The sequence below is a fragment of the Rattus norvegicus genome, chromosome 2, assembly GCF_021556685.1.
Source record: "Rattus norvegicus strain SHRSP/BbbUtx chromosome 2, alternate assembly SHRSP_T2T, whole genome shotgun sequence".
Classification (NCBI taxonomy): Eukaryota; Metazoa; Chordata; class Mammalia; order Rodentia; family Muridae; genus Rattus; species Rattus norvegicus.
Genome location: NC_141535.1, coordinates 134,792,981 through 134,817,880, shown reverse-complemented (window position 1 = coordinate 134,817,880; position 24,900 = coordinate 134,792,981). Strand labels below are relative to the sequence as shown.

At 37.2% G+C, this 24,900-nt stretch overlaps 1 protein-coding gene across 1 annotated transcript in view; it reads right to left on the bottom strand.

The window, feature by feature from the left end:
* Positions 1-7,357: 7,357 nt before the first annotated feature.
* Positions 7,358-24,900, bottom strand: part of Tgap1l5 (GTPase activating protein testicular GAP1 like 5) — a 38,387-nt gene continuing 20,844 nt past the window's right edge. Inside the window, 11 exon segments of the mRNA NM_001447372.1 lie at positions 7,358-7,612; positions 8,305-8,545; positions 11,257-11,440; positions 12,645-12,754; positions 15,199-15,357; positions 16,581-16,720; positions 17,632-17,893; positions 21,676-21,865; positions 22,253-22,362; positions 24,098-24,259; positions 24,546-24,715. Coding sequence (NP_001434301.1) covers positions 7,551-7,612; positions 8,305-8,545; positions 11,257-11,440; positions 12,645-12,754; positions 15,199-15,357; positions 16,581-16,720; positions 17,632-17,893; positions 21,676-21,865; positions 22,253-22,362; positions 24,098-24,259; positions 24,546-24,715 — 1,790 coding nt within the window. The 3' untranslated portion in view covers positions 7,358-7,550.

Below are 24,900 nucleotides of genomic sequence, written 5' to 3'. Positions count from 1 at the left end.
TACTCCCCTTCCCACCCACTCACTCTTGCCTCACTGTCATAGCATTCCCCTATGACAAAGCATCCAGCCTTCACAGTACCAGGGGCTTCACCTCCCATTTATGCCAGTTAAGGCCATTCTTTGCTACATATACGGCTGGAACCATGGGACCCTCCATGTATACTTTTTGATTAGTGGTTTAGTCCCTGGGAGCTCTGAGAGGTCCTGTTGGTTGGAATTGTTTTTCTTACTATGTGGTGGCAAACCCTTTCAGCCCTTTATTCTTTCCTCTTACTCCTTCATTGTTTCCTCAGGCTCAGTCTGATGGTTGATTGTGAGCATTCACATCTGTATTGGTGTTGGAGACTCCCATATTAATGTGTGGTGTTCAATGTACAATTTGAGCTTTAGCAATGTTTCTTTTGCAGATGTTGGTGACCATTTGTTTGGGGTACAGGTATTCAGAATTAAGATCATATCTTGCTAGATGTTTTTCCCTTGATGAATATGAGATGTCCTTCCTTGTCCCTTTTGATTAATTTTGGCTGAAAGTCTACTGCATTACGTAACGAAATGGCTACACAAGCTTGTTTCTTGTGTCTATTTGCTTGAAAAAGGTTTCAAAACTTTATTCTGAGCTAAATTGTATCTTTATTGCTGAGGTATATTTCTTGTATGCAGCAGAATGTTGGATTATGCTGTTGACTCCATTCTGTTAGCATGTGTCTTATTATTTGGGAATTCAGTCCATTGATATTCAGAGATATTAATGACCATTGATTATGTCCTGTTATTTTGATATTTTTGTTGTTAGTGTGTGTGTGTGTGTATGTGTGAGAGAGAGAGAGAGAGAGAGAGAGAGAGAGAGAGAGAGAGAGAGAGAGACTGTGTGTGCTTTTCTTGTTTTTTTTTTTCTAGTATGGTGTTACTTATTTTTTTGTGTTTTTTGGATGGAGTTATCATCTTTGGGTTGAAATTTCCTTCTGTTATTTTATTAAAGTGTTGGATTTGTTGGTAGATAGTGTTTGAATTATGATTTGTCTTGAAATAGTTTGTTTTCTCCATCTGTACTGATTGGGAGGTTTGCCTAGTGTAGTAAACTAGGACCCACATGTGGGTTTTTTAGAGATTTCAAGATAACTGACAAGGTTCTTGTAGCTTTGAGAGTCTCTGTTGACAAGTCTGGTGCAATTCTGATGGGTCTGCCCTGTATATTATCTGCTCTTTTCTCTTTGCTTCTTTTAATATGATTTCTTTTTCCTATAACTTTTGTGATTTGATTATTATATGGTGAGAGAATTTCCTTTTCTTGTTCAGTATAATTGGATTTCTATAAGCTTTTTATATGTTTATAGTTATTCCTTTCTTTAGGTTGGATTTTTTATGATTTTGTTGAGAATTTCTTTCTAAACCTAGGAGATTGGACTCTTCACTTTCTTCTATACCTATTATTCTTAGGTTAGGTCTTGCATAGTATTCCAGTTTTCCTGGATGTTTTGTGTAGAATGTCTTAGATTTAACATGTCTTTGACTGCTATATCAATTTCTTCTATTGTGTCTTCTATGCCTGAGAATCTCCTGCATTCTGTGTGTGATGCTTATATCTGTGATTTCTGTTCTTCCCTAAGTTTTCCATATCCAGGATTCCCTCAGTTTGTGTTTTCTTTATCACTTCTATTTGTACATTCATGTCTTGTATAATTTTATTTCCTTCATCAGTGTAATTGTATTTTCCTGTGTATCTTTAAAGGATTTATTTGTTTCTTCTTTAAAGATTTCCAGAACTTTGATTGTATTTTCCTCTATTCCTTTAATGGATGTATCCATTTGCTATTTAAAGGCCTCTATTATCTCCATAAAATTGGATTTTAGTTCTCTCTCTCTCTCTCTCTCTCTCTCTCTCTCTGTGTGTGTGTGTGTGTGTGTGTGTGTGTGTGTGTGTGTGTGTGTGTTGGTTATGGTAGGATGTCCAGGGCTAGCTGTAGTGGGGTAACTGTGTCTTGGAGGTGTCATATTACCCTGGATTTTGTTGATGGGTTCATTTGAGATCCTTTAGTCATCTGGATAGTCTTGGTCCCTCAATGTTACTGTTGTCTTATAAGTATCTGAATGGGGGTTAACTTCAAAGGTCCTGGTGAGGCAGGCTTCTCACAGGTATTCTAGTGCTGCATGGTACAGGATCAGCAGCTCTGTATCATTCAAAATCCACAGGTGTTTATGGGTCAAGAGCTGTAGGCCTGATGATGGATGATAGAGAGGTGATGGAGAGTGGAAGTCCAGGGGATATAATATGCTGTTTAGGGCAGTTTGTTGCGCCATGGAGAACTCAGTGAGCAGGGAAGATGGATAAGGAAAGTGAAGCTAACCTGTATGGTTGAGGATCTTTAGGTCTGATGAAGGAAGTAGGAGGGGCATAGGGAGGTGCTAAGGGGATAGCAGGTTGATTAAGGCAGCTTGGATTGTGCCTGAGGCCTCACTGAAGAGGGAAGATGGGTGTGGGAAGGGAAACCTACCTGTGTGGTTCAAAATCATCAGGTCTGATGAAGGTGGGCAGAAGTGTCAGGAGAATGCTATTGAAATTTCTGAAGTTTAAATGTCTTTCTTACACACTTGGCAAGTAGTCTAACAATAGTCTCCATCTAGTCATATTATGTTGTGGTTTGCCCTGGACTTGTCTGTATTTTGATGCTAATTCCAGTGCCCTAAGTACAGCTGCCTAATCACATGCTCAGGACTCAGGTCACTTCACCAGGACCTTCACTCCATTTAAAGTGTAAAACACAGGTAAGGACAGGAACAGGAGAGAAGGTGGATTGTCATTTGATGAAAAGAAAGGATGGGTGGGAGAAGAGTTTGAGGGAAGAGGAGGAGACAGAAATGGAAAGGAGGAAAACAGGAGAGATAGGGAGAGAAGACATGACAGGTGATGTTAAGATTCAGCTCTGTGTATTTGCAGGTTGTTATTCATGTTTTTAAGGTATGGATGATACTGGGCTTTGTATGTTTAGGTGGGCAATTATATTTTACTAATTGGGTCAAAGATCATTGTGTTGCGTGATCTTTCATGTGTAGATTTAAGTGTAATGGAGTGTGGGGTCTGGGCTGCCATGAAGTTGGCACGTGTTTCCACCAAGATATCTAGCAGATATCTTGGGGCACCTTAGTGTCAGACCTAGCGAGGTAGAAGACAACAATACTTTATTTTTTTATATTTTTACAACAACATTATCAATATCAGCATGTGCTAGTGCTGTTTCTTGATTTTTTGCTCTTGTAATTTTATCAGCTTTTCTGTTTATTTGTACTTATTGTCATCGAATATTGCTTATTTTCTTCTTAGTTTTATATTTATTTACAATCCTCTCATTGGCCCTACTCCTTATCCTCCCTCCCACATTTTATTCCATTCCTCCTTCACCTGTCTCTGAGAGGATGCTCCATGACACCAGACCTCTCACTTCCCTGAAGCCTTAAGTTTCTTGAGGATTGGGTGTGTCTTTTCCCACTGAGGCCAGACAAGGCAATGCTTGGTTATGTATGTGCCCAGAACCTCAGACCAGCTACTGTATGCTGCCTGGTTGGTGCTCAGCGGCTGGGAGCTCCTAGGGTTCCAGGTTAGCTGAGACTGCTGGTCATCCTTTGGGGTTGCCCTTCTCTTCAGCTTTTTCCATCCTGCCCATTCACCTGTAAGAGCTCCTGACTTCAGTTCAATAGTTCTGTGTAATTATCTGTTCCTGTCTCAGTCAGCTGCTGGTTGGGTCTTTCAGAACACAGCCCTAGTAGGCAACTGTAGGCTAGTATAGCATAGCATCAGTAATAGTATCAAGCCTTGGTGCCAGCCATGAAATGGATCCCAAGTTGGGCTAGTCACTGAACCACCTTTTCCTTAGCCTCTTCTCCATTTTTGTGCCCGTAGTTATTTTAGAAAAGAACAATTTGGGTCAGAAATTTTGGCTGTGGTTTGTTAACCCCATCCCTCTACTTTAGGTCCTGTCTATCTACTGGAGGTAGACTCTTCAACTTTCCTCTCTCCACTGTTGGACATTATATCTAAGATCACTCCCATTGAGTCCTGAGAGGGTCTCACCTACGAGGTCTCTGGTACTTTCTAGACAGCCCTCCGACCTCGCACCCTCCCAGGGTAGATATTTCTATCCATTCTATTGTCCCTCTGGGCTTTTCTCCTGCCACCCTCCCTGTTCTGTTCCCCCTTTCCCCTTTCCATTCCCTTTCCCATCCAGTTTCCTCACTTCCTCTGTCTCCCATGATTATTTTCTTCCACAATCTAAGTGGGATTGAAACATCCTTTCTTGGACATTCCTGCTTGTTAAACTTCCTAATCTCTGAGGGATATAGCCTAAGTATTCTCTACTTTTTGACTAATATCCACTTTTTAGTGAGTAGATACAATGCATGTTCTGTTGGGTCTGGGTTAATTCACTCCAGATGATAATATTTAGTTTCATTCAATTGCCTGCAAAACTGATGTTGTCCTCATTCGTAATAGCTGAATAGTATTTCATAGTACATATGAACCACATTGTCTATATGCACTCTTTGTTTGAGAAACCTTTGAATTGTTCCTATCTTCTGCCCATTACAAATAAGGCCACTATGAATATTGTGGAGCATGTGTCCTTGTTAAGTTTTGTAGCAACTTTTGGTTATTCGCCCAGAAGTGGTATAGCTTGGTCCTCATGTAGTACTATGTCCAATTATCTGAAGAACCTCCAGACTGATTTCCAGATTGGTTGTACCAGCTTGCAATCCCACCAACAATGCAGGAGCATGTGCTGTCATCTGAGTTTTTGGTCTTAGCAATTCTGATAAATGTATAATGGAATCTCAGGGACATTCTGATTTGCATTTTCCTGATAACTAAAATCTTTGAACATTTCTCTAAATGCTTTTGCGTCATTCAAGTTTTCTCTGTTGTGAATTCTTTGTTCAGCTGTGTACCTCATTTTTAAATTGGGTATTTGGTTTTTTTGGAGGTTTGCTTCTTGAGCTCATTATGTATTTGGGATATCAGCCCTCTATCCGATGTAGGGTTACTGAAGGTTTTTTCCCAGTCTTTAGGTGATAGCTATGAATTAGTTAAACTACTTTGCTCCCAATGTTCACATATTGCATCTGTCCAAGAGCTCTCTGGGTTCTTGAATGAAAGACATGCAAGCCAACTAATTTTGTTATGACTTGACTAGGTTAACTTCCCTGCAGTTTGCAAACACTTCTTTCTGGTGTTCCTGAGTTAACATCCTTTAAAACCTACATTTCATCTCTAAGACCCCATTCACAAACAACATCTACTTCCCTGTCATGGCGATTCTTTTTTCTCTCCCCTCTCAGTATCTTGCCTAATATAAAAACACTGCCCCATATCTCTGCCCAGCCATTGATTGTGTGACAATTTTTTACCACCACCCAAAGCCAGCTGGATACAGGTTTTCTCAGGTCTGAACACGTGCTTTTAGCAGCTGAAATAAGCCAAAGCCTTAGAACCAATTCCCAAGACTAGGTTGACTATTTTCCTATTGAGGAAGTCTTTTGCCTTACAGAAGCTTTTCAGTTTCATGATGTCCCATTTATGAATTGGTACTAAGCCTGAGCTCTTGGAGTCCACTGGGCCCATTGGGGGTCTCAGCTGCTGCTGTTATTTAGATGGGTGTCTTACATATTGCCCTGGCTGTAGTAGAACTCTTGGGAGACTTGCCACCTGTGGAGTGTTGAGAGGGGCAAACATTAAGTTCTGCCCAAGGAAGAGGAGCAGACAGAAAGGGAGTTCAAATTACTCATTTTAATTTCTTAAAATGTAATCAATCTTTCAGAATTTGGTCATTGCAATGTAAGAATTTTTGATTTCTTTTTGAATGCTACTAATACTTTAGAGACATGAATCATTTCAAATGTGCTCTTTAATTTCTGGATGTTTGAGTTTGTTTTTCAAAAGGCCTTTTTATACATCTTATATTGTTTTTGCTCTCATCAGAGATCATCCATAAATAATGCTTGATGTTCAGATAAAGTTCTTAGTTATGAAGAGAGATGCTACAACAAGCATCCTCTATCTCGATATGTTTGAGTGTATGCAGTGCATGTGCAAATGTGCATGATCTTTGTGTGTGTGTGTGTGTGTGTGTGTGTGTATGTGTGTATAAAGATATGCATATCACTGGCAATATAGTGCTTTGAGCCTATTTGTAAGAGCACAGATTCAAGTCCTGGTCTTTTCCAGTCTCTTTTTGACACAGGATCTATTTGCTCACTACTGAACAATATGCCAGGAATATCTGAACAAATTGCTCCTTTTAATTCTGTTCTCCAAATCCTATCTCTACGCAGAAGCTTGTAAAGATGCTTGTGCTATAGTACCCAGTTTTGTTTGTTTTTTAATGTACACTTTGGTGACCCAAATTCATGTCATAAAACCTGTATCTCAATTGCTTTACACTGAACCATCATATCAGGTCATTTTTTATATTATTAAAACTGTGATCCTCTTCTAATATCATCATGAGTGATGATTAATTTTAATCATTAATGGAATTTTATTTAGATCTATGACAAAAAAATTTGGTCACAACTCTGAAGGAATATTCAATGTCATTAGTTTCTGTTTTTGTTTACATAAATGATGTACTATAACTGGGCTGTACTATTTTTTAGGCATAGTTCATAGAATGAATAAAAAGAAGAAACTCACTGAATATGAACATTCGTCATACTCTGCTTCTCAGCAAGGTGAACAACTTCACTAGCTGCAGCATCCTGCCATCAGACACGAAGAATGATGATTCCCTGAGCCAAGTAATGATCTATTTTTCCTAATGCCCTTCCTGTCTAGAGTACCTTTTCATAGAAATGGGAATATAATTTCTTTTAAAAAAGAGTGTTACTCAGTGAACTAGTCTATGGGGGGAGGGCGGCAATGGGGGGAGGGTTGGGAGGGGAACACCCATAAGGAAGGGGAGGGGGGAGGGGGATGTTTGCCCGGAAACCGGGAAAGGGAATAACACTCGAAATGTATATAAGAAATACTCAAGTTAATAAAAAAAAAAAAAAAAAGAGTGTTACTAAAACTCACAGGAGAGTCCAATGTTATTGTACTACTAAGTAGTTGATTCTTAGCCATGGGGACTGTTGTTTTGTGAGAATCTGGAAGAATTCGGCCAGATAAAGCCCCACCTTTCATTTGTTGAGCAGTACTCAGAATGTCATCTTCATTGTAGTTTTGAAGAAAGTATGAATAAAGTGATTCTAGTGGGTCTGTCACATGAGTACAGATTTGAGTAACAGAAGTAGAGGAGAGTACTGAACATGCCATTTTCCTAAGACTGTGGAGAATCATAAATCAGCCACATTGGAGTCTAACAAATAATATAATTCAATAGTATTTATTATAATAGAGAATAATATATAATACATAATATAAAGTACATATAGTGAGTAAAACAATTATAGCAAACAATATGGTTAAATATAAAACTGAAGTTGTTTCTTGTAATAATCTCTTCCGCTATGGTTAGTGGGAGGTAGAAGAGAACATTAAAATACAATGACCGGAAACTTCTTCAGTCATGAAGAATTTTCTCTTGTGGAACATTATATTTTGAAGTTGTTCCGTTGTGGCCTGCTAAATGAAACATAAAATGTCATCATTAGACAAACATTCTCAGAAAACAGATTCGTACAACTTCAGATACGATTAATTTTTCAGTATATTTTTTTACTCTAAACTAAGAATTACTTCAGTTAACAATATATCTGATTTTGAATGTTGTTACTTGTTAAATCAGGCATGTTTTAGCCTCTTTATTATTCTTCACATATGTGGTTGTAGTGGATCTTGGGCAACATAATATTCATACCAAGTGATAACCATTTGGCAAGATTATATCTCAAAAAAAAATTAAACAAGGTTTTTGTCCAAAGATAGAAAAGCTTGTTAGAGCATGGTATAACCTTGTAGTATGTTTAGTGGATTTTTTAAATCAAATAATAGTTTCTACGTTATCTTTTCAAAAATAATTTCATATCTAAGACATTCTATAATACTTATGGATCATGGGAAGAAGTGAGAGTAATATCGCATCTAAGAATCTGGAATTCTTATAGGAGATAATTATGGAATCCCCTATTATACGAACATATGTACACACATACACACATATTCACATATAATTTCATTAAAGTGTTGTTTAGAAACATTTCCCATACTCTAATATCATTATGTGCCCCAATGCTGCTCTGATATTTAAAACTTACGAAGTCAGAGAATGCTATCAACCTTCCATTCATTTGAATACTAATTAAAACTTCTCCTACCGGTAGGACCTCCCTCATGAGGAACAGCAGACGACATCTCTAATTCTTTAGTAATAGCCTTTGAGGTCTTCACATCGTGGTCATCTATGGTTTCAATCATAAGAGTTGCTTTGCCAGAAGTATTTAATGTATCAGAAGATAGGTTGATGTCATAAGACTTCTGATTATCTTCACAAAATATATTATCATTTTCTCCAAATAATTCTTGACAGTTGTCAATCATGAATTGTATAATGGACAACTGTAACAACACAAGGCAAAAACAAGATCCTCTCATTTCACATTGTTTACCAAATTGAAATCAATAAAATTTGAAATCCAAAATGATGAGGAAAATAGGAGTTACTATCAACAGATATGAACCTGAGAAATGAAGTCTGTGTCTGAAATGGAGACTGTAATTTCTTTGCGACTTACTAAACATAGTAAAAATTTCATACATATTGCAAACAATGAAGGAACTACTAAAGCAAAGTAATATTTCAGAGCTGATGAGCTGCCAGAATAAATATGAATGAATCAAATTAATGACTTCAAAGGTTTCTTTAATTGTTGATGTTCTGCTGGGGTGTGGGGAGAAGGTGGAGTTTCATTGTGAACGTTTGAATGGGTTGACTGTCTAATTCTGAGCACCCTAATATATGATCCCATCTTTGTTACAATTTTCATGTGGTTTACATGGCTTGGCTTTCCTGGAGGAAGTATGTCATTGCTTAGAATTTAAGTTGACAGAAGCTAGGTGCCATTTGCAGTGTGCCCTGTGTGCTTCATGTTTGCTTCCTAGGATGAAAGCCCTAAGGTCTCTGCTTCCTGTTTGGTTGTCCTTCCTTCCTTCCTGTAGCCAAGCTCCTCTGTGATGCCATTGAAGAACTGTAATCTCTCTACAACTCTCAGTTCCAAATAAACACTTACTTCAATAAGTTGCATTGGTCCTTGTGTTTCTTTAAAGCAATAGAAAAATGACTGAGAGAAGAAGTTGGTGAGAAGGGGTATCTTAGTTGATACAATGCCCCCATCCGATTTGCCTATTATGTAGGGAAGTCTAAGGTATATTGATTAATAATGAAATTTGGAAGGCCCATATCTCCACAATTGTGCCACCCTTGAGCTATTTGTCAAAGAAAGATATAAGGTGCAGGGCAATTGGCAGAACACCTACCCAGCTCCTGCTTCTCTTCTTGCCTCCAGGTTCCTGCCCTCCTTTGGTTTGTGCCATGACATTTCTCAGTATTTAACTGGTAACTAGAAGTATATCATCAAGAGTAACCTGTCCTCCATAAGTTGCTTTTCATAAGTGTTTTATCACAGCGATGATGGTAAATTAAGACACTTTCTAAAAGGAAATAGCTTTTCCCTAGGCTATCCTATGCCATTGTGTGTGATATCACATGACTTCCTTCCTGTGGAGCTTTTTTTCTGGAAACTCTTCGGTAAAATATACACTTTGCTTTCCTCTTTTTTGTTGTTGTTGTTATTTTTTGTGTTTTTTTGTCAATTTTTCCTTTTCAAAATGCATGTTCTTCACTGCTTCTCTGTGAATTTCTCATCATGAAACACATTAACACTCATTTTCCTATCTTTCCGCCTGCCTTCTTCTGTGGAAACATCCCACCAAAATTTAAAAATTTAATAAATTTTTAAATTATTATTAAACTGAGGGAAGAGGGGCTTTTGAGGATGGGACTTGGAGGAAGGTACTCAAGGCAATAAGGATATAAGGTAATAAAATAATAAAATATTAATGCATATGGGTATAATAAACTTAAGAGCTAAAGAATACCTGAGGTCATAAGATAGCACCTAAAACATTGGAAACATACACTATTCTTTTTCTTAGAAGTAGGAGTTAGTGCTAAATATTACAATGCGCATGACATAATATACACTAGACTTTTATCATTATTCTTTACATCACATTCTGTAAATATATTCAATTATATAATTATATACACCTATATAATTATATGCAATGTGCTTTTATATGACAAGCAGTACAGTTGAGGGGTGAATATATCTAAATTATAATAATCTCACCACTAATGAATGCTGAAAGGGACCGGGTATAGATCTCTCCTGAGAGATACATCTAGAGCATGTCCAATACAGAGATCAATGCTAGCAGCAAACCATCAAACTGAGAACAGGACCCCCTTGGGGGAAATTAGAGGAAGTATTGAAAGTGTTGAAGGAGTTTGCAACATAATTAAAACAACAATGCCAACCAACCAGAGCTTCCAGGGACTAAACCACTTCTGAAAAACTATACATGGACTGACGCAGGGTTCCAACTGCATATGTAAGAAGATAATAGCCTTGTTGGGGCACCAGTGGAAGGGGAAGCCCTTGGTCCTGCCAAGGTTGGATACCCCAGTGCAGGGGAATATGGGGGAGCAGTCAGGGGGAATTATAGGGGGAATATCCATATGGGGGAGGAGGAGAGGAGGGAATGGGACCTATGGACAGGAACCTGGGAAGGGGAATAACATTGAAATTTAAGTAAAAAAATATATCCAATAAAAAAATTTTAAAAAATACAAATCCTAAAAAAAGGAACAGAAAAGAAACACAAGTATCATGTGCTCCAAAGTATGTCTACAATAGAAAACAAATAAAATACTAGGTAATCAGGATATTTTTTCAACTTCACTGTAGTCTCCTTGAACTACCACTATACAAGCCAGGATGTTACTGGTTAAAACATCGATATCTAAAATTAATAACTTTAAAGAAAAAAGAGAAAAAAGGAAAGAACCAAAAAGAAATGATTCAATTACATCAAACTACATTAAAAATTCCCTTTCCCAATCCTTCCTGAAATAGAACAGTATATCTCCCACACCAGAAGAATGCAATTCTCCTGTGTCCCCTAATATCTGTAATCTTTCTGAGGTATTCCAAATTCCTGAAGTACAGTGAGTACTTTGTTCCCACAGGGAAAATCAGACCCCTTACCTTCTTTGAGAGATCCCTCCCATAAAACATCTTACAAGTCGGATTCCATAAAACATGAGGTGCTATGCGAACAGACAAGTCAAAGGTGTCTAATTGGTTCGTAGAAGCAGCTTTAATTTTTTGTAGAACACAGATGAGTTGCTTAAGCAAAACGTAGTTTGGCTTTGGCATCTTCAAAAGGATACTATACAAATAAATAGGAGAAATTTACTGACGGTCCTACAAGTAATGTCACTTACAAAACTCTAAATTTAAAGAAAAATCGGTGTAAATGTTTTGTAGACCAGCTCACTGGATAGTCAGAATTCAAAATGAATAAGAATATACAGTCAAAGTATTGCCTCAAGTTTTTTTCTGGAAATCACTTCTCCCTATAGAATTATGGGAAAAATACAAATTTTCTATGAATTTCTGTGTGCTACAAGTATAGCTGTTACCCACAGAACCCAGAGGAAGGTATCAGGATCCCTAGTATTAGAGAGAATGAAGATTGAGGCAGGCCATGTCTGTTCTGTGTATGGAAACATCCAGTGTTGTTAAACAGTGAAACATCTTTCCAGCCACCATCTAAACACATTACATATCGAATACAGTATGAATTCATGTAACACTCTCATGACACTGTAGAACATAAGGACCAGGGGTTGGGGATTTAGCTTAGCAGTAGAGCACCTGCCTAGCAAGTGAAAGGCCCTGGGTTCGGTCCCCAGCTCTGGAAAAACAAAACAAAACAAAACAAAACAAAAAAACAAAAAAAGAACATAAGGACCAAAAAGCACACTAGTGACTCTATACAATGCAATTATAAAAAGCTTCTGCTGTAGGCAAGGCAGAGATTTTGGGTTCTTGGGTAACAATGTGAGCTCAAAGCTTCTGCCACTTAGGAAATATTTCAGTGAAGTATCATACCGAAAAATGATTCAAAGAAGTCAAAGCTATTCCTAACCCAGACTTCTCTAGGAAGTTGTATTGAGAAAGACAAACTTAGTGATAGCTTCAATCAGTGATATATATTTAACATGTGAAATACTCACAATACCATGATAAGAGAATGCAAATAATCCACATGCATTACACACATATATTTATTTTGTTTCACACAGGAAATCAAAGCAACAGTCTAGGCTGACCTGCACACAACATGTTGCATAGGCTCTCTTGTAACCCATGACACTTATAAGGTAGAAGACTCTCAAGTTGTGGGATTACAGGCATGATTCAACACTCTAGCTTGAGGAATGCACATGTTTATAAAGTGAATATACATGTCTGAGCAAAGGAAACCTCTTGGAATGGGACATCATTCCAGTTTTCAATCTATAAACAAAAGCCTTTGTACCTTAAAAAAAGTACTGTTTCTATATTAGTGCATTTCCTCACGTGCTTACTTTTGGATGGATGCAATTTTTCCAAGGAGTGGTCCTTCATCTGGGATGCTAAGCCAATTTTCATATAAATCACAGGAAAGTAAACTTCCTTCGATATTTTTGATAAAGTCCTTTTTTTTAATGAAAAGAAAACAAAAAAGTAATGGTCAATGTATATTGTAGGATGTACTTGAGAAATATTTTTGTTTAAAATTTAGCCGTTTAGACCCATGATTCTCAATTTGTGTGTCATGATCTTTTGGGGGATCACATATTATATATCCTGCACATCAGATATTCCATAAATTACACATTATAATTCATAACAGTAGCAAAATTTCAGTTATCAAATAACAGCCAAATGATGTCATGTTTAGGCGGGACTACAGCATCATGTACTATATTAGAGTTACAGGATTAGGGACGCTGACAACCACTGATTGAGACCCTACTTCCTCAAGAGGTTTTCTACCTGTCAACTACCCAGAACCTTGGCTCAAAAGTAGAACCTCTAGGCAAGAACTTATGTGTTCTTACCTAGAACTACAAACAAAGAAGCAGATTTCTGGCTACAGTATCATTGAAATAAACCTACTCTGTTCAAATTGCCTTTCCTGGCTTGCAGTTTACTCAACTACCTGCAAGCAGAGATCTGTACTCCACTTCACAGCCTGACGTGTGGGACATCCAGACAGGAGTCTATCATAACTGCTCTCTGTGTGGCTTCACCCAGCAGCCAACTGAACCAGATAAGGACAGATAAGGAAACCCACAGACATACATAGAATAAAGCTCAGTGGCTCACAGGGAAGAGTTGGGGAAAGAAATCATGGTCCTGAGAAGACAGGTATTCCACAGGAAGACCCACAGAGTCAGTGAAAATGGAACACTGGGAGCTATGAAGGACTGACCACCAACGCAATAGCATGTAGAAGGTGCATCATGACTTAGGGCACACGTGTGGGAAGTGTGCAGCTCGGTCTCCATGTGATCTTCATGTAGAGTGGGGTTCCATAAATCTGTCGAGTGTCTGTGGAAATCGTTCACTCACTGGCCTCAGTGGAATTGATGTACTAATTCTGAAGGGAGTTCATGTGCCAGGATGTGAGCATAAATCAGGGGGCCCTAACCAGCTCAGAGGAAAAGGGAAGAGACTCTGAAGAGTGATGAGGTAGGGGCAGCACTCAAGATTTAGAAAGAGTAAATAAACAAATTATTAAATAAATAAGTAAATAAATAAATAGAAAACAATAATCAAATTACAGGAAAAAGAAAAAAGAAAAAGAAAAAAGTGCAGTAACCATTAAAAAAAATTAACAAAATTAACAAATACCTAAGTACTCTTCGAGAAAAAAAGCAACCATCAAAAAATGGCAGCGTCTGTAAATATCTCATTCTGATTGTATAATCTGGTGAATCTGTACTTCCTTTCATATAATATACAAGGGCACCTCTGCCTACAGGTCCACTTGAAATAGTTGTGATCTTTCTTGAGCATCCTGTTTTACAAGTCAGAAGATCTCCCAGTTTTATATCCATTCCTTTTAATATGTAAATATGCAACTATTTAAATAAATTGTAAGCAGTAGCCTGGTTGAAGCACAGAAAAGTGTCTTTCTTCATGAGGTACCACAATAAAGTTTCATGTTTTATCAAGGACTGCAAATCACAAAAAGGGAAGATTGTCTGTTTTTTGTGAACACACAAATTGCTATGAATACACATGGACTCCTTCAGTTACTGATCTTCATATTCCTCTCCATGAGGTGTCCAGATTTCTGGCAATGAGTGCCAGATGCCCAGGTCAGGCTCTCTGGCCAAAGAGGGACAATTCAGTAATTTTGCCTAATGTTATTAAGCATGCCTACTCTCACAGCACTATCTTTTCTCTTGAGGTCTGGGCCATAGCTCCACAGTCTACTGAGAGGAAAACTCAGATCATGGCCCAAATAAAAATAAAGCAATGATATTTGCTCCAGAGCTACTGCTGCTCACTGGTAAGTTAAGCATAAAAGACTATTTTGAAAAAGGTTAGGCTAATTTTTCATTATTTGAGAATTAGGATGGTGATATTTGGCAAAAGTGAGGGTGCAGTTTTATTTATTTATTTTTGGTAGAGATGGAAAACAATTTCGTGTATTTACTAGACAGAGTGCAACATCCAACTCTCTCATAACCTATTAAAATCTGTCATGGACTAGCTCTTTTGTACTGTTGTTATTTATGAGGAATACTTTTGGTCAGTATGATTTGAGATATGTGTTTTTAAACGCACATGTCCCAGTATTATTACTTGCCCTGCTATTACTCACATGGTACAGTCAGAGGTGACGTCAGTGGGGACATTTGTATCGCCAAACCAAATTCCATCCGATATTTGAGGAAGTTAACTTCTAACAGATGATGTTCACCTGTGACTTTGTGATGAATCTTTGAGATTCTCAGACTTTTACCTACCTTGCCTCTTACCAAGAGGTCATGTGTCTATAGTTCAAGGAAACTGTCATCATCATGAAATCTCAAGGACAGAAACCAGAGGGATGTTGAATGTTGGTGATGCAAAAACATTACTTACCTTTACGACAGAAGCGACAGTGAGCACGGATTCTTCTTTCAAGTTAACATGTTTTCCGGTGTTAACCTTTTCCTTAAGGGACCAGTGTGATTTTTCTGATTGCATTCTGAATATGTCATCAGAACATTGTCCTTTTTCCGCAATTACAGACAACATATCCTGTGTAGGATAAGGATAATCTTGTATTATTAGGGATCCACACACCTGAAGCACAAATATGTCTTTTATTGTGAACCTGAGCAAAGGCAATTTTGGAATGTTGAGCTACAACTATGAAGAATGAAGGAGACTTTGAACTTTTTTGTTTTAGCCTCCAAATATATTTTCTTCCCTAATCCATTTTCCCCAATTTGAGGCATGAGTGTTTTGTTGGACTCAGATAATCCTCAGCATTTAATCACAGTTCTGATCCAAAGCATTGTGGTGAATGGTCCTCTCTCATTTTTCTTTTCTTATCTGAATATCTTCCTAAAGCATGCCATTCTAAGTTACCATTGGAATATTTCTCTTTCAGAGATCACATTGCTATTTTACTTCCTGTTTTACCTGGCCTCTCTTATGAATCGGAACATCCTAAACTTTTGAGACTTTTATTTCCTTCTTGTGTGACTTCTTATTTCCAGCTATCTATGCCTAAAGCTGCTGTCCCATTTAAAAACCCGGGTAAATTTCAATCATTCTTCCCTTGTTTTACAATGTAAATATGATGACCATAAATATATTTAGTCCCTATTTTCAATTGGTTACATGTTTATAATCATTGTTAACAGAAAATTCTACTGAAAACTTGCTCACACACAGCATAAATTCCTGGCAGAGACATAGGGCTAAAATAGATGCTGGATAGTAAATGAAAATAGTAGCTGGAAATCTAGTAGCTTACTTAAAACTGACTAAATCATATTATGTGGAATTTGCATATAGTCCATTAGGATAAAAAGATTAGTATATAGCAAAGAACAATGTGAATATTTCATTCATTGATAATATCAAACAAAGGTCTACAGATATTTGTAATTATAATATTGAGCATCCTCGGGCAATGATTTTAGGTAGAGTCTAGAGTAATATGGAGGTGTAATGCGGTAGAAATAATTGATAGTTGGGGAATCAGTGAGTACTTCCATAAGTCCATTTCATTGAACAAGCTTGTTAATTTGGGTCTTTGCTGAAATCAGTGCAGAGCATAGGAATACAAGTTCTTTTCTTTTTTTTCATTTTTATTTAAATGATATGACTGAAAAATCATTGGTATTTATTTCTATTTTCATGAATAGCTTATCGATACATTCATCCAGTTGATGTAATAATTTACTTAAAACAAAGCTTCAGAAAAAATTATGGGAAATAGGAGAGCTGTAAAAATCCAAAATGAAACTCACAAGTATCACAGCAGGCACATTAACATCTTTGAGAATATTGGGGGAACAATTCCCCAATTCTTTTTTGGTTTGTGGTGTTGGTGAATTTTGAACAGGTTCTGGTTGGGTTGTGGACTCATTTCCTTCACCTTTCTCTGAGGCTACGAAAGAAGGGAAATCATTTGCTGTAATTGAAGTCACTTAGCCCTTGAATGCCCTTTTCATTTTATAGCCTGCATGTCTTGTACATCATCACAAATACACAGAAAATAACTAATCAGTATCATAACATTTAATAATAAGATTGCTTTATAAGGCACTGTATATATAGTTGCATATGGGCCAAATTTCTGGTATAAAAATTAAAGTCTTCTGTTTGCCTTGAAAGCTATGCATATAGGTATTAGAATACAGCATTAATATATTACCAATCTTTGACTCCCCTGTGTGACTTTTTTGACTGAACAGCCATGGACAACTGTAAACTAACAGTAAAATAACTTGCCTGATTTCATTTATATTATAGCCCTTTAGTTTCCTGTCCTGAACTGTGAGCTCAAATCTGATATCATTCAGTCTATGTTGCCAATATGGGTATATTATGCTATACTCTAGGACTTGCATATGAGAAAAGCATGGTGGCACATTCCTTTGTTCCAAGATTATTCCAAGTAGCAGAGCCTAGGCGATCTTTGTGAGTGTGAGATAAGCCAGGTCTACAAGGTAAGTTTGAGGACAGCCAAAGCCTTTACATAGAGAAAACCCAATTTGGAATTGAATTGCTCTCCTACTATGAGAATCTATATTAATAATCTATCACTGTAAGTATCATTTCTTTACATATCCTTAATTACTAATCTCATTTCTGGTATTAACCTCTAAGATAAACTCAGGACAAGACACAAATGTACCAAACTTTGGAGGCAAATTTGAACACTCGGGTAATACATGCCCAAGTGAAGTTTGCCTTCACGTGACTTAGTAAATTCTTCATTGCTGTTTGTTGCAGTTCATGTTTTCTGTGCTTAAAGATTCTAAGTTTTAGTTATGTCAGTAGAACAACTATACACACCTAGAATGCCCTCATATGGAATTGAAGCAGCTGCACCACTTCTCGGCAGTTCATCAAAATCAGGGGTGCATGTCCTCTCACCGGGGCAGCTGCTGAGTCCATGTTCCGTTTCCTCCATGATCCCATTGCTAGATGGAGTATTCTGGGAACATGGGTACTTCAGTCCGGGAGGATGGTACAGTGATGTTTCATACCAAACTGCCACAATGTCCTCTCCAAACAGTTCTGGAGAATTGTCGATCATAAATGTTACCAGAGAAATCTGTGACAAATGGAGCAAACAGAGAGGGTCTTTGTCATTTTGCACGGTTACAAATCACATTTTACTTATGATTCTTAGTGGTTAAAAGTAGGCAACATCAAACTCAATAGAGAGAACCTTGAAGCAATCCCAGGAAAATCAGGTACTAGACAAGGGTGCCCATTCTCTCCTTAGTTATTCAATATAGTACTTGAAGTCCTAGCCAGAGCAATCAGACAAGTAAAGGAGGTCAAATGGACACAAATTGGAAAGAAGTCAAAATATCACTATTTGCAGATGATATGCTAGTATACTTAAGTAACAACCAAAAGTTCCCTGAGAGTTATGATAAATAACTTTAGGAAAGTGGCTGGGTATAAAATTAACTCAAATCAGAAGCCTTCTTCTACTCCAAAAATAAACAGGCTGAGAAAGAAATCAGGGAAATGACACCCTTCAAAATAGTCACAAATAACATCATATACCTCAGAGTGAGTCTAAACAATCAAGTGAAAGATCTGTATGACAATATACTCAAGGCTCTGAAGAAAAAAATGAAGTAGATCTATGAAGACGGAAAGATATCCCATACCCTTGAATTGGCCAGACTAACATAGTAAAAATGACCATTTTGTCAAAAGCAATCTACAGGTTCAATGCAATTTCCATCAAAATTCCAACGCATTCCTTCACAGAGTTAGAAAGAACAATTTGCAAATTCATTTGGAATAATGAAAAACTCAGGTTAATGAAAACTATCCTCAACAATAATGAACTCTGGGGGAATCACCATCGCAAACCTCAAACTATTTTACAAAGCAATAGTGATAAAAATGCAGGGTATCGGTAAAAAGACAGGCAGGTAGATCAATGGAAAAGAATTTAAGACCCAGAAATAAACCCATACAACCTATGGTCACCTGATATTTGCAATGGAGCCAAAACCACCCTCTGGAAAAAAATAGATACCATTTTCAGCTAATGGTGCTGGTTCAATTGGAGGTCAGCATGTAGATGAATGCAGATTGATCCATTCTTATCACCCTGTACAAAGCTTAAGTCCAAGTGGATCAAGGACATCCACATCAAAAAAGACACACTCAAACTAATAGATGAAACAGTGGGTAAGAGTCTCGAACACATGGACACTAAACAGAACACCAATGGCTTAGGTTCTAAGATCAAGAATGGACAAATGGGACCTCATCAAACTGCATAATTTTCATTAAGGTAAAGGACACTGAAATTAGGACAAAATGACAAGCAACAGGTTGAGAAAAGATGTTTATCAATCCTACATCTGATAGAGGGCTAATATCCAATATATACAAGAACTAAGGAAGTAAGACTCCAGAGTAAAATAACTCTACTAAAAAAAAATGGGTACAGAGCTAGAGAAAGAATTCTCAGCTAAAGAATATCGAATGGCAGAGAAGTACCTAAAGAAATGCTCAACATCCATAGTCATCAGGGAAAGCAAATCAAAACAACCCCAGTTGTTTTGTGATTCCACCTCACCCCAGTCAGAATGGCTAAGATAAAAAACTCAGGCGACAACAGATTCTGCCAAGGATGTGGGGCAAGAGGAATACTCTTCCATTGCTGGTACAGCAATTCTGAAATCAGTCTCGAGGTTCTTCTGATAATTGGATATTCCACTACCTGAGCACCCAGGTATACCTCTCTTGGGCATATACCCAAAAGATGCCCCAACATATAACAAAGACACGTGCTACACTATGTTCATAGTAGCCTTATTTATAATTTATAATTTATAATAGCCAGAAGCTGGAAAGGACCAGATGCCTTCAACAGAGGAATGGATACAGAAAATGTGGTACATCTACACAATGGAGTAGTAAACAGCTATCAAAAAAATGACTTCATGAAATTCATAGGCAAATGGATGGAACTAAAAAATGTCATCCTGAGTGAGGGAACCCAATCACAAAACACACACACATAGTATCCATTCACAGATAAGTGGATATTATCCCAAAACTTGAATTTCCCAACATAAAATTCATAGACCACATGAAACTCAAGGAGGATGACGAACGTGCAAATGTTTCAGATATTCCTAAAAGGGGGAATAAAAATATTGATAGGAGCATATATAGAGGCAAAGTTTGGAGCAGAGACTGGAGGAATGACCATTCAGAGCCTGCCCCTCCTATCAGCCCATATACATGTATATATATATATATATATATATATATATATATATATATATGTATATATATATATATATATATATATGAACAAGAATACAAACCAACCAGAGCTCCCAGAGACTAAACCACTACTCAAAGAGTACACATGGACAGCCACATGACTCCAGCTGCATATGTAGCAGAGGTTGGCCTTGTTGGCCACAAAAGAGAAGAAGCCCTTAGTTCTGCCAAGGCTGGACCCCCTCCAACATAGGCAATTGTCAGGGCTGGGAGGTGAGTATGGCATGGTTTGGGAGGAGGGGATACCTTACAGTAGGGGGAGGGTGATGGGATATGGAGCTTAAGGACAGCAAACCTTGAAAGGGAATAATATTTGAAATGTAAATAAGAAATATTCAATAAAACATTATTATTAAAAGAAAAAAGAAAAAATTCTGAAAGATCATCATTGGTTATACAATTAAGAGGAAAATTTTTGTTAGATTTTGAGTTCAGATGATCAAGTGTTATCATCACAGTGCAATACTATATGAGAGGATGATTTTCAGTTTTCAAATTGTGATGACCAGCATGTGTTATATACTGTTCACTTCATTAATTTTGGTTGCCTTGACACAATCATGGTTGTACATATTTATAAGGATGCTTATGGAAAGGTACAACTAAAGAGAGAATATGACCGCTGAATGTGGTCACCATTCTACTGCACGTTCCCATGGGCTGACTAAAAAGTACCAGACAGGCAAAGCCATCTGAGCAGTAACATTCACATGTCTCTGATGGCTCAGAGAAGATGCAAGGGTAACAGCTTAATACTCAGGGTGATTGTGTTGGGAGGTATTAGAACTGATGCCTATTTTGTGGAAACTGGATAATTATGGATCTCCAATGGCAGGTTCTTTGGAACCCTCTTTTTTCCTTCTGATATTTGATCCTACACAATATATGGAATACTTTTTTCTCAGTTAGGTTTTACTACAATATACTCCTTACAGGTTTAAGAAAGTCGATCAATTTATAATGACTCAGAAACTCAAATATTAACAGTCAAAATAACCATTTGTTCCCAATAGTGATAAGTTTTGGTATTGTAGTATTTGAAATGCAGTGACCATGGAAAAGTGTACTCGATAATTTCTCTAAATCATCACCAGCATCAAGAAGCCAAAGGTCTATTTAAGAATATTAATCAGGAGTAATAATAACCATATCTGATAAAACAATCCAAATTATACAGTCTTTATTTGGTTGAGGACACCCCCTTCTACACTGATTACATCAGAATTCAGTCCTCATTGCTAAACCCAGTAACCAGAATTTATTTCTTTTATCATTTCACAGAATTTTCTTCTTGACACTTTAGTCTAAGAATATTCTAAATCACAATTGACAAAACACTGAGTCACGAGCTCAAATAACAATTTACATTTTGCTAATTTAAAATGCACCAATGATTCTTCCTCTCCAGAAAAACAGCAAAGGTGTATGTATTTTACAAAATGAACCAAAACCAAAACCAAAACCAAACAATCAACAATAATAAAATAGCCCAGACTCTCAGGACAACCCTGTTTTCCTGTCTCATTATCAAGGCTTATCAAACTAGTCATGGAGGTCTTATCTAGTTACCTTTTTGGCGATATCATTTGTCAATATGTTATTTCTGTAGCTAGGAAGCCATAAAATACATGGGGCTGTCTCAAGAGACAGACGGAATGATGACATATTATTGACAGAAGACTTTGTTTTTATTTGATGTAGTATTCTAAACAGTTGTCTGAGAAGATCAGCATTAGGTTTTGGAAGTTTTTCTAGAAGACTGAACAAAAAAACCCAGTTATTATAAACAAGTTTACTCTATTTGTAAATATGAAGAAAGGGGACAGAGTACTTGTACCTTATGAATGGGCATGTGTGAATAAAATGAAAATGTATATTCAAAATATTGCTTGAAATGTTTCCGCAGATTCGGGGTAAAGTGACAAATTTAACTGGAATACAAAGCTGAGATCAGAAGCATAGTCCACCGTGACTCCCCTGTCACACTTCTGTTTGAAAATGTCTTCCAAGTGTGTAAACAATTGCAATCATTTCCTGTCACTCAGTATTTTTAGTGAATATTTCTGTGATGTATAATCTCTAGTGTGTGCAAGCAAATATTACTTCTATTTTGTTGATGTTATTCATGTAAGTTGCCAACCATTACCTCTTCACTGCTGCTAATTTCTCTTTGTCATTCACCTTCTCGGGTACAATAAGCCACTGGTCGTATAATTTGGAAGTCAGTAAACTTCCTTTGATAGATTGAAGAAACTCCTTAGGAGAGAGAGAAAAAGATATTTTGTAGAAAATTAAATTATGGAGATTATTCACAACGTATTCAACTCTAATGTTTAGGTTAGTTCTAACTTTCTTTACAACTCCCAAACTTCGCCCTAGTTAGAATGTTGAGTGATATGTAGGTCCAGTAAGTTTTGTCCATCAACACTGGAAAACTGGGAGCAGATTTTCAGATGGGCTTGGAGTACAGAAAAATCTCTTCTTAGCTCAACGTGCTTTTAGTGGACAACTGAGCACACAGAAGAGATCAGTACGTCAGATCATGAAGTATATTTTTATTAATCATTCCATTTATTTGCATCTCAAATGGTGACACAATTCCAGGTTACCCCTCCACTAATCCCCTATCCAACATCTGCTCTCCCCAAATGACAGAAATATAAAATTTTTGTAACTAAACAAAAACAACAATAGTAAGTTACTACCTGATTTCTGAGGTGCAGAAATCATGTTTATTACTGGACGCATGGGATCACATGAGGTCATAGCTCTTACAAAAGGTTCTATCATGATTTCACCAAACATGCATGATTCCCAAATTTGTTCTGAATATTTAAGCTAATATTTATAGATAATGTAGCCCTTACTCATATATCAAAGAATGCTATGGATGAAGAGTATTACAGAAAACCACAGCTATTCAAAGTACATGGAAGAAAATATCTTTTGGTGCCAAGCCCCACTGTGTACATACTACATACTAACTCCTGAACCTTGGACTCCAAACATGGTTCAAAGAGTCAAAGAGTATGCATCAGAAAATCAAGAAATGTTTGGGAGACTTCACTTTTGATAGTCAAACAGTACAATACATTTGTCAAAACAATTTCTGAATAAAACATCATACATATTAATAACACTAACTGGGAATGAGTAAATATTGTGAAGATAAATTACTAGATGAAGAATAAATACTACATAAATACTACAAAATGTGAGAAAATTAGTGTCTCCTAAAGGGAACGCCCTAATTTGTAAGCAAATCACAGTTGGTTTGCTCAGAAATAGTCCATGTACTTCCAAGTCCATAGACTTATCAGGTGGTTTTCACATATTTATGTACTCCTTTTTAACCATATAATAATAAAGGCAAAGGAAAATGGGCCATGTATTTTAGCAGAAGTCGGATATCGACATGGAAAGTAACTTAGATCAAGGGAAAGGAAGGAGAGAAATGATGTAATTGAATGCTAATTTTAAATAAAGAGAAAATATCATCTTCTGGTGCTGAAGGAATAGCAGAGTGATTATGTATGCCTGTTTCACAGCCATGAGGATCTGTATTCGATACCATTATTTCTTGAGATAAGGTCAAGCAGGGCATGAGAGCCTACTTGGTATGTGTAGCAAAGAGACACATGAGGGAATCCCATACTCTACATTGAGGAATGACAAAGCATGAAGAACACTGGTAGTCAAATGCATCTGACTAAGCATGCATACCAGGTGACACTTGTATTCATGTATAAAGTCAGCCTCCATGTCCCCCATGAAAAAATTCAAATGAAAGAAATTAGTTACATTACTGCTCATTCTGACCAGATTTTGGGTTGAATCCCTATTCCTTATGTTTTGAAGAGCAGAAGAACTTTGAGCTTACCAGATTTTTCTCATATGTATCTAAGGTCACTTGAGGGAATGCGTGATGAAGGAAACCACTCATGTACACTCAGAGAAGTCATGAGCTTGGGTGACAAAGGACTTTCCATACCTTTAAGATCCAGGCTACCACATGCACTGGTTGCTGATATATATCCACATTTTCCCCATTGTCCAATTTCTCCTTTATAGTTTTGCATAATGATCCATTGGGAGTTATTAAAAATATATCGTCTGTTGTAGGTCCTTTATCTTTTATTCTGGACAGCATGTCCTGAAAGGAAGAAAGGGGAATGAATACCTGTCAGACATCATGCAGCACAAAGCACTACTGGCTCCTTGAGAACCAGAGCAACCGTGTGCACAGATACTGTGCAAATGGACACGTAGGATCTCGAACAGGTTTTTATTTGTTTATTTGTTTGTTTTTGGTTTTTTTTTTGCCTCAATCTCTTGTTGTACACATCCCACCTTAATATTAAACTTGAAAGATCGGAAACACTTCCTTTTTAATTAGATTTTCCTTAGGAAATTCTTAAAAGGAATCATGTGAGACCTACCAAAATTATGGTGGGCAGTTTGCCATCCTGACAAATGGAGCTCAAATCTTGCCCAAAAAGTTTTCCTCTCTTATCATCTCTTGGGTCACTGCATTCTTGGTCATGGTGGGGCACACAGCCCCCATGGAAACATGATGTCATGCAAGATTTTCTACGTCTTTCCTTTGCATCTAAGGAGGAGATGACATCATCATTACCTGGAATAGTGTAGTTTATACTGCCCCTTTAGAAAACCAGATTTCAATTGCATAATGTCCCAGTTGGAATGGGGTAGTCATTCTTTAGTTTCTATATGTTTTTCTTCCCTATACTCTATACTGTTATTCATCTTAGAGATGTCTCTAAGACATGATCC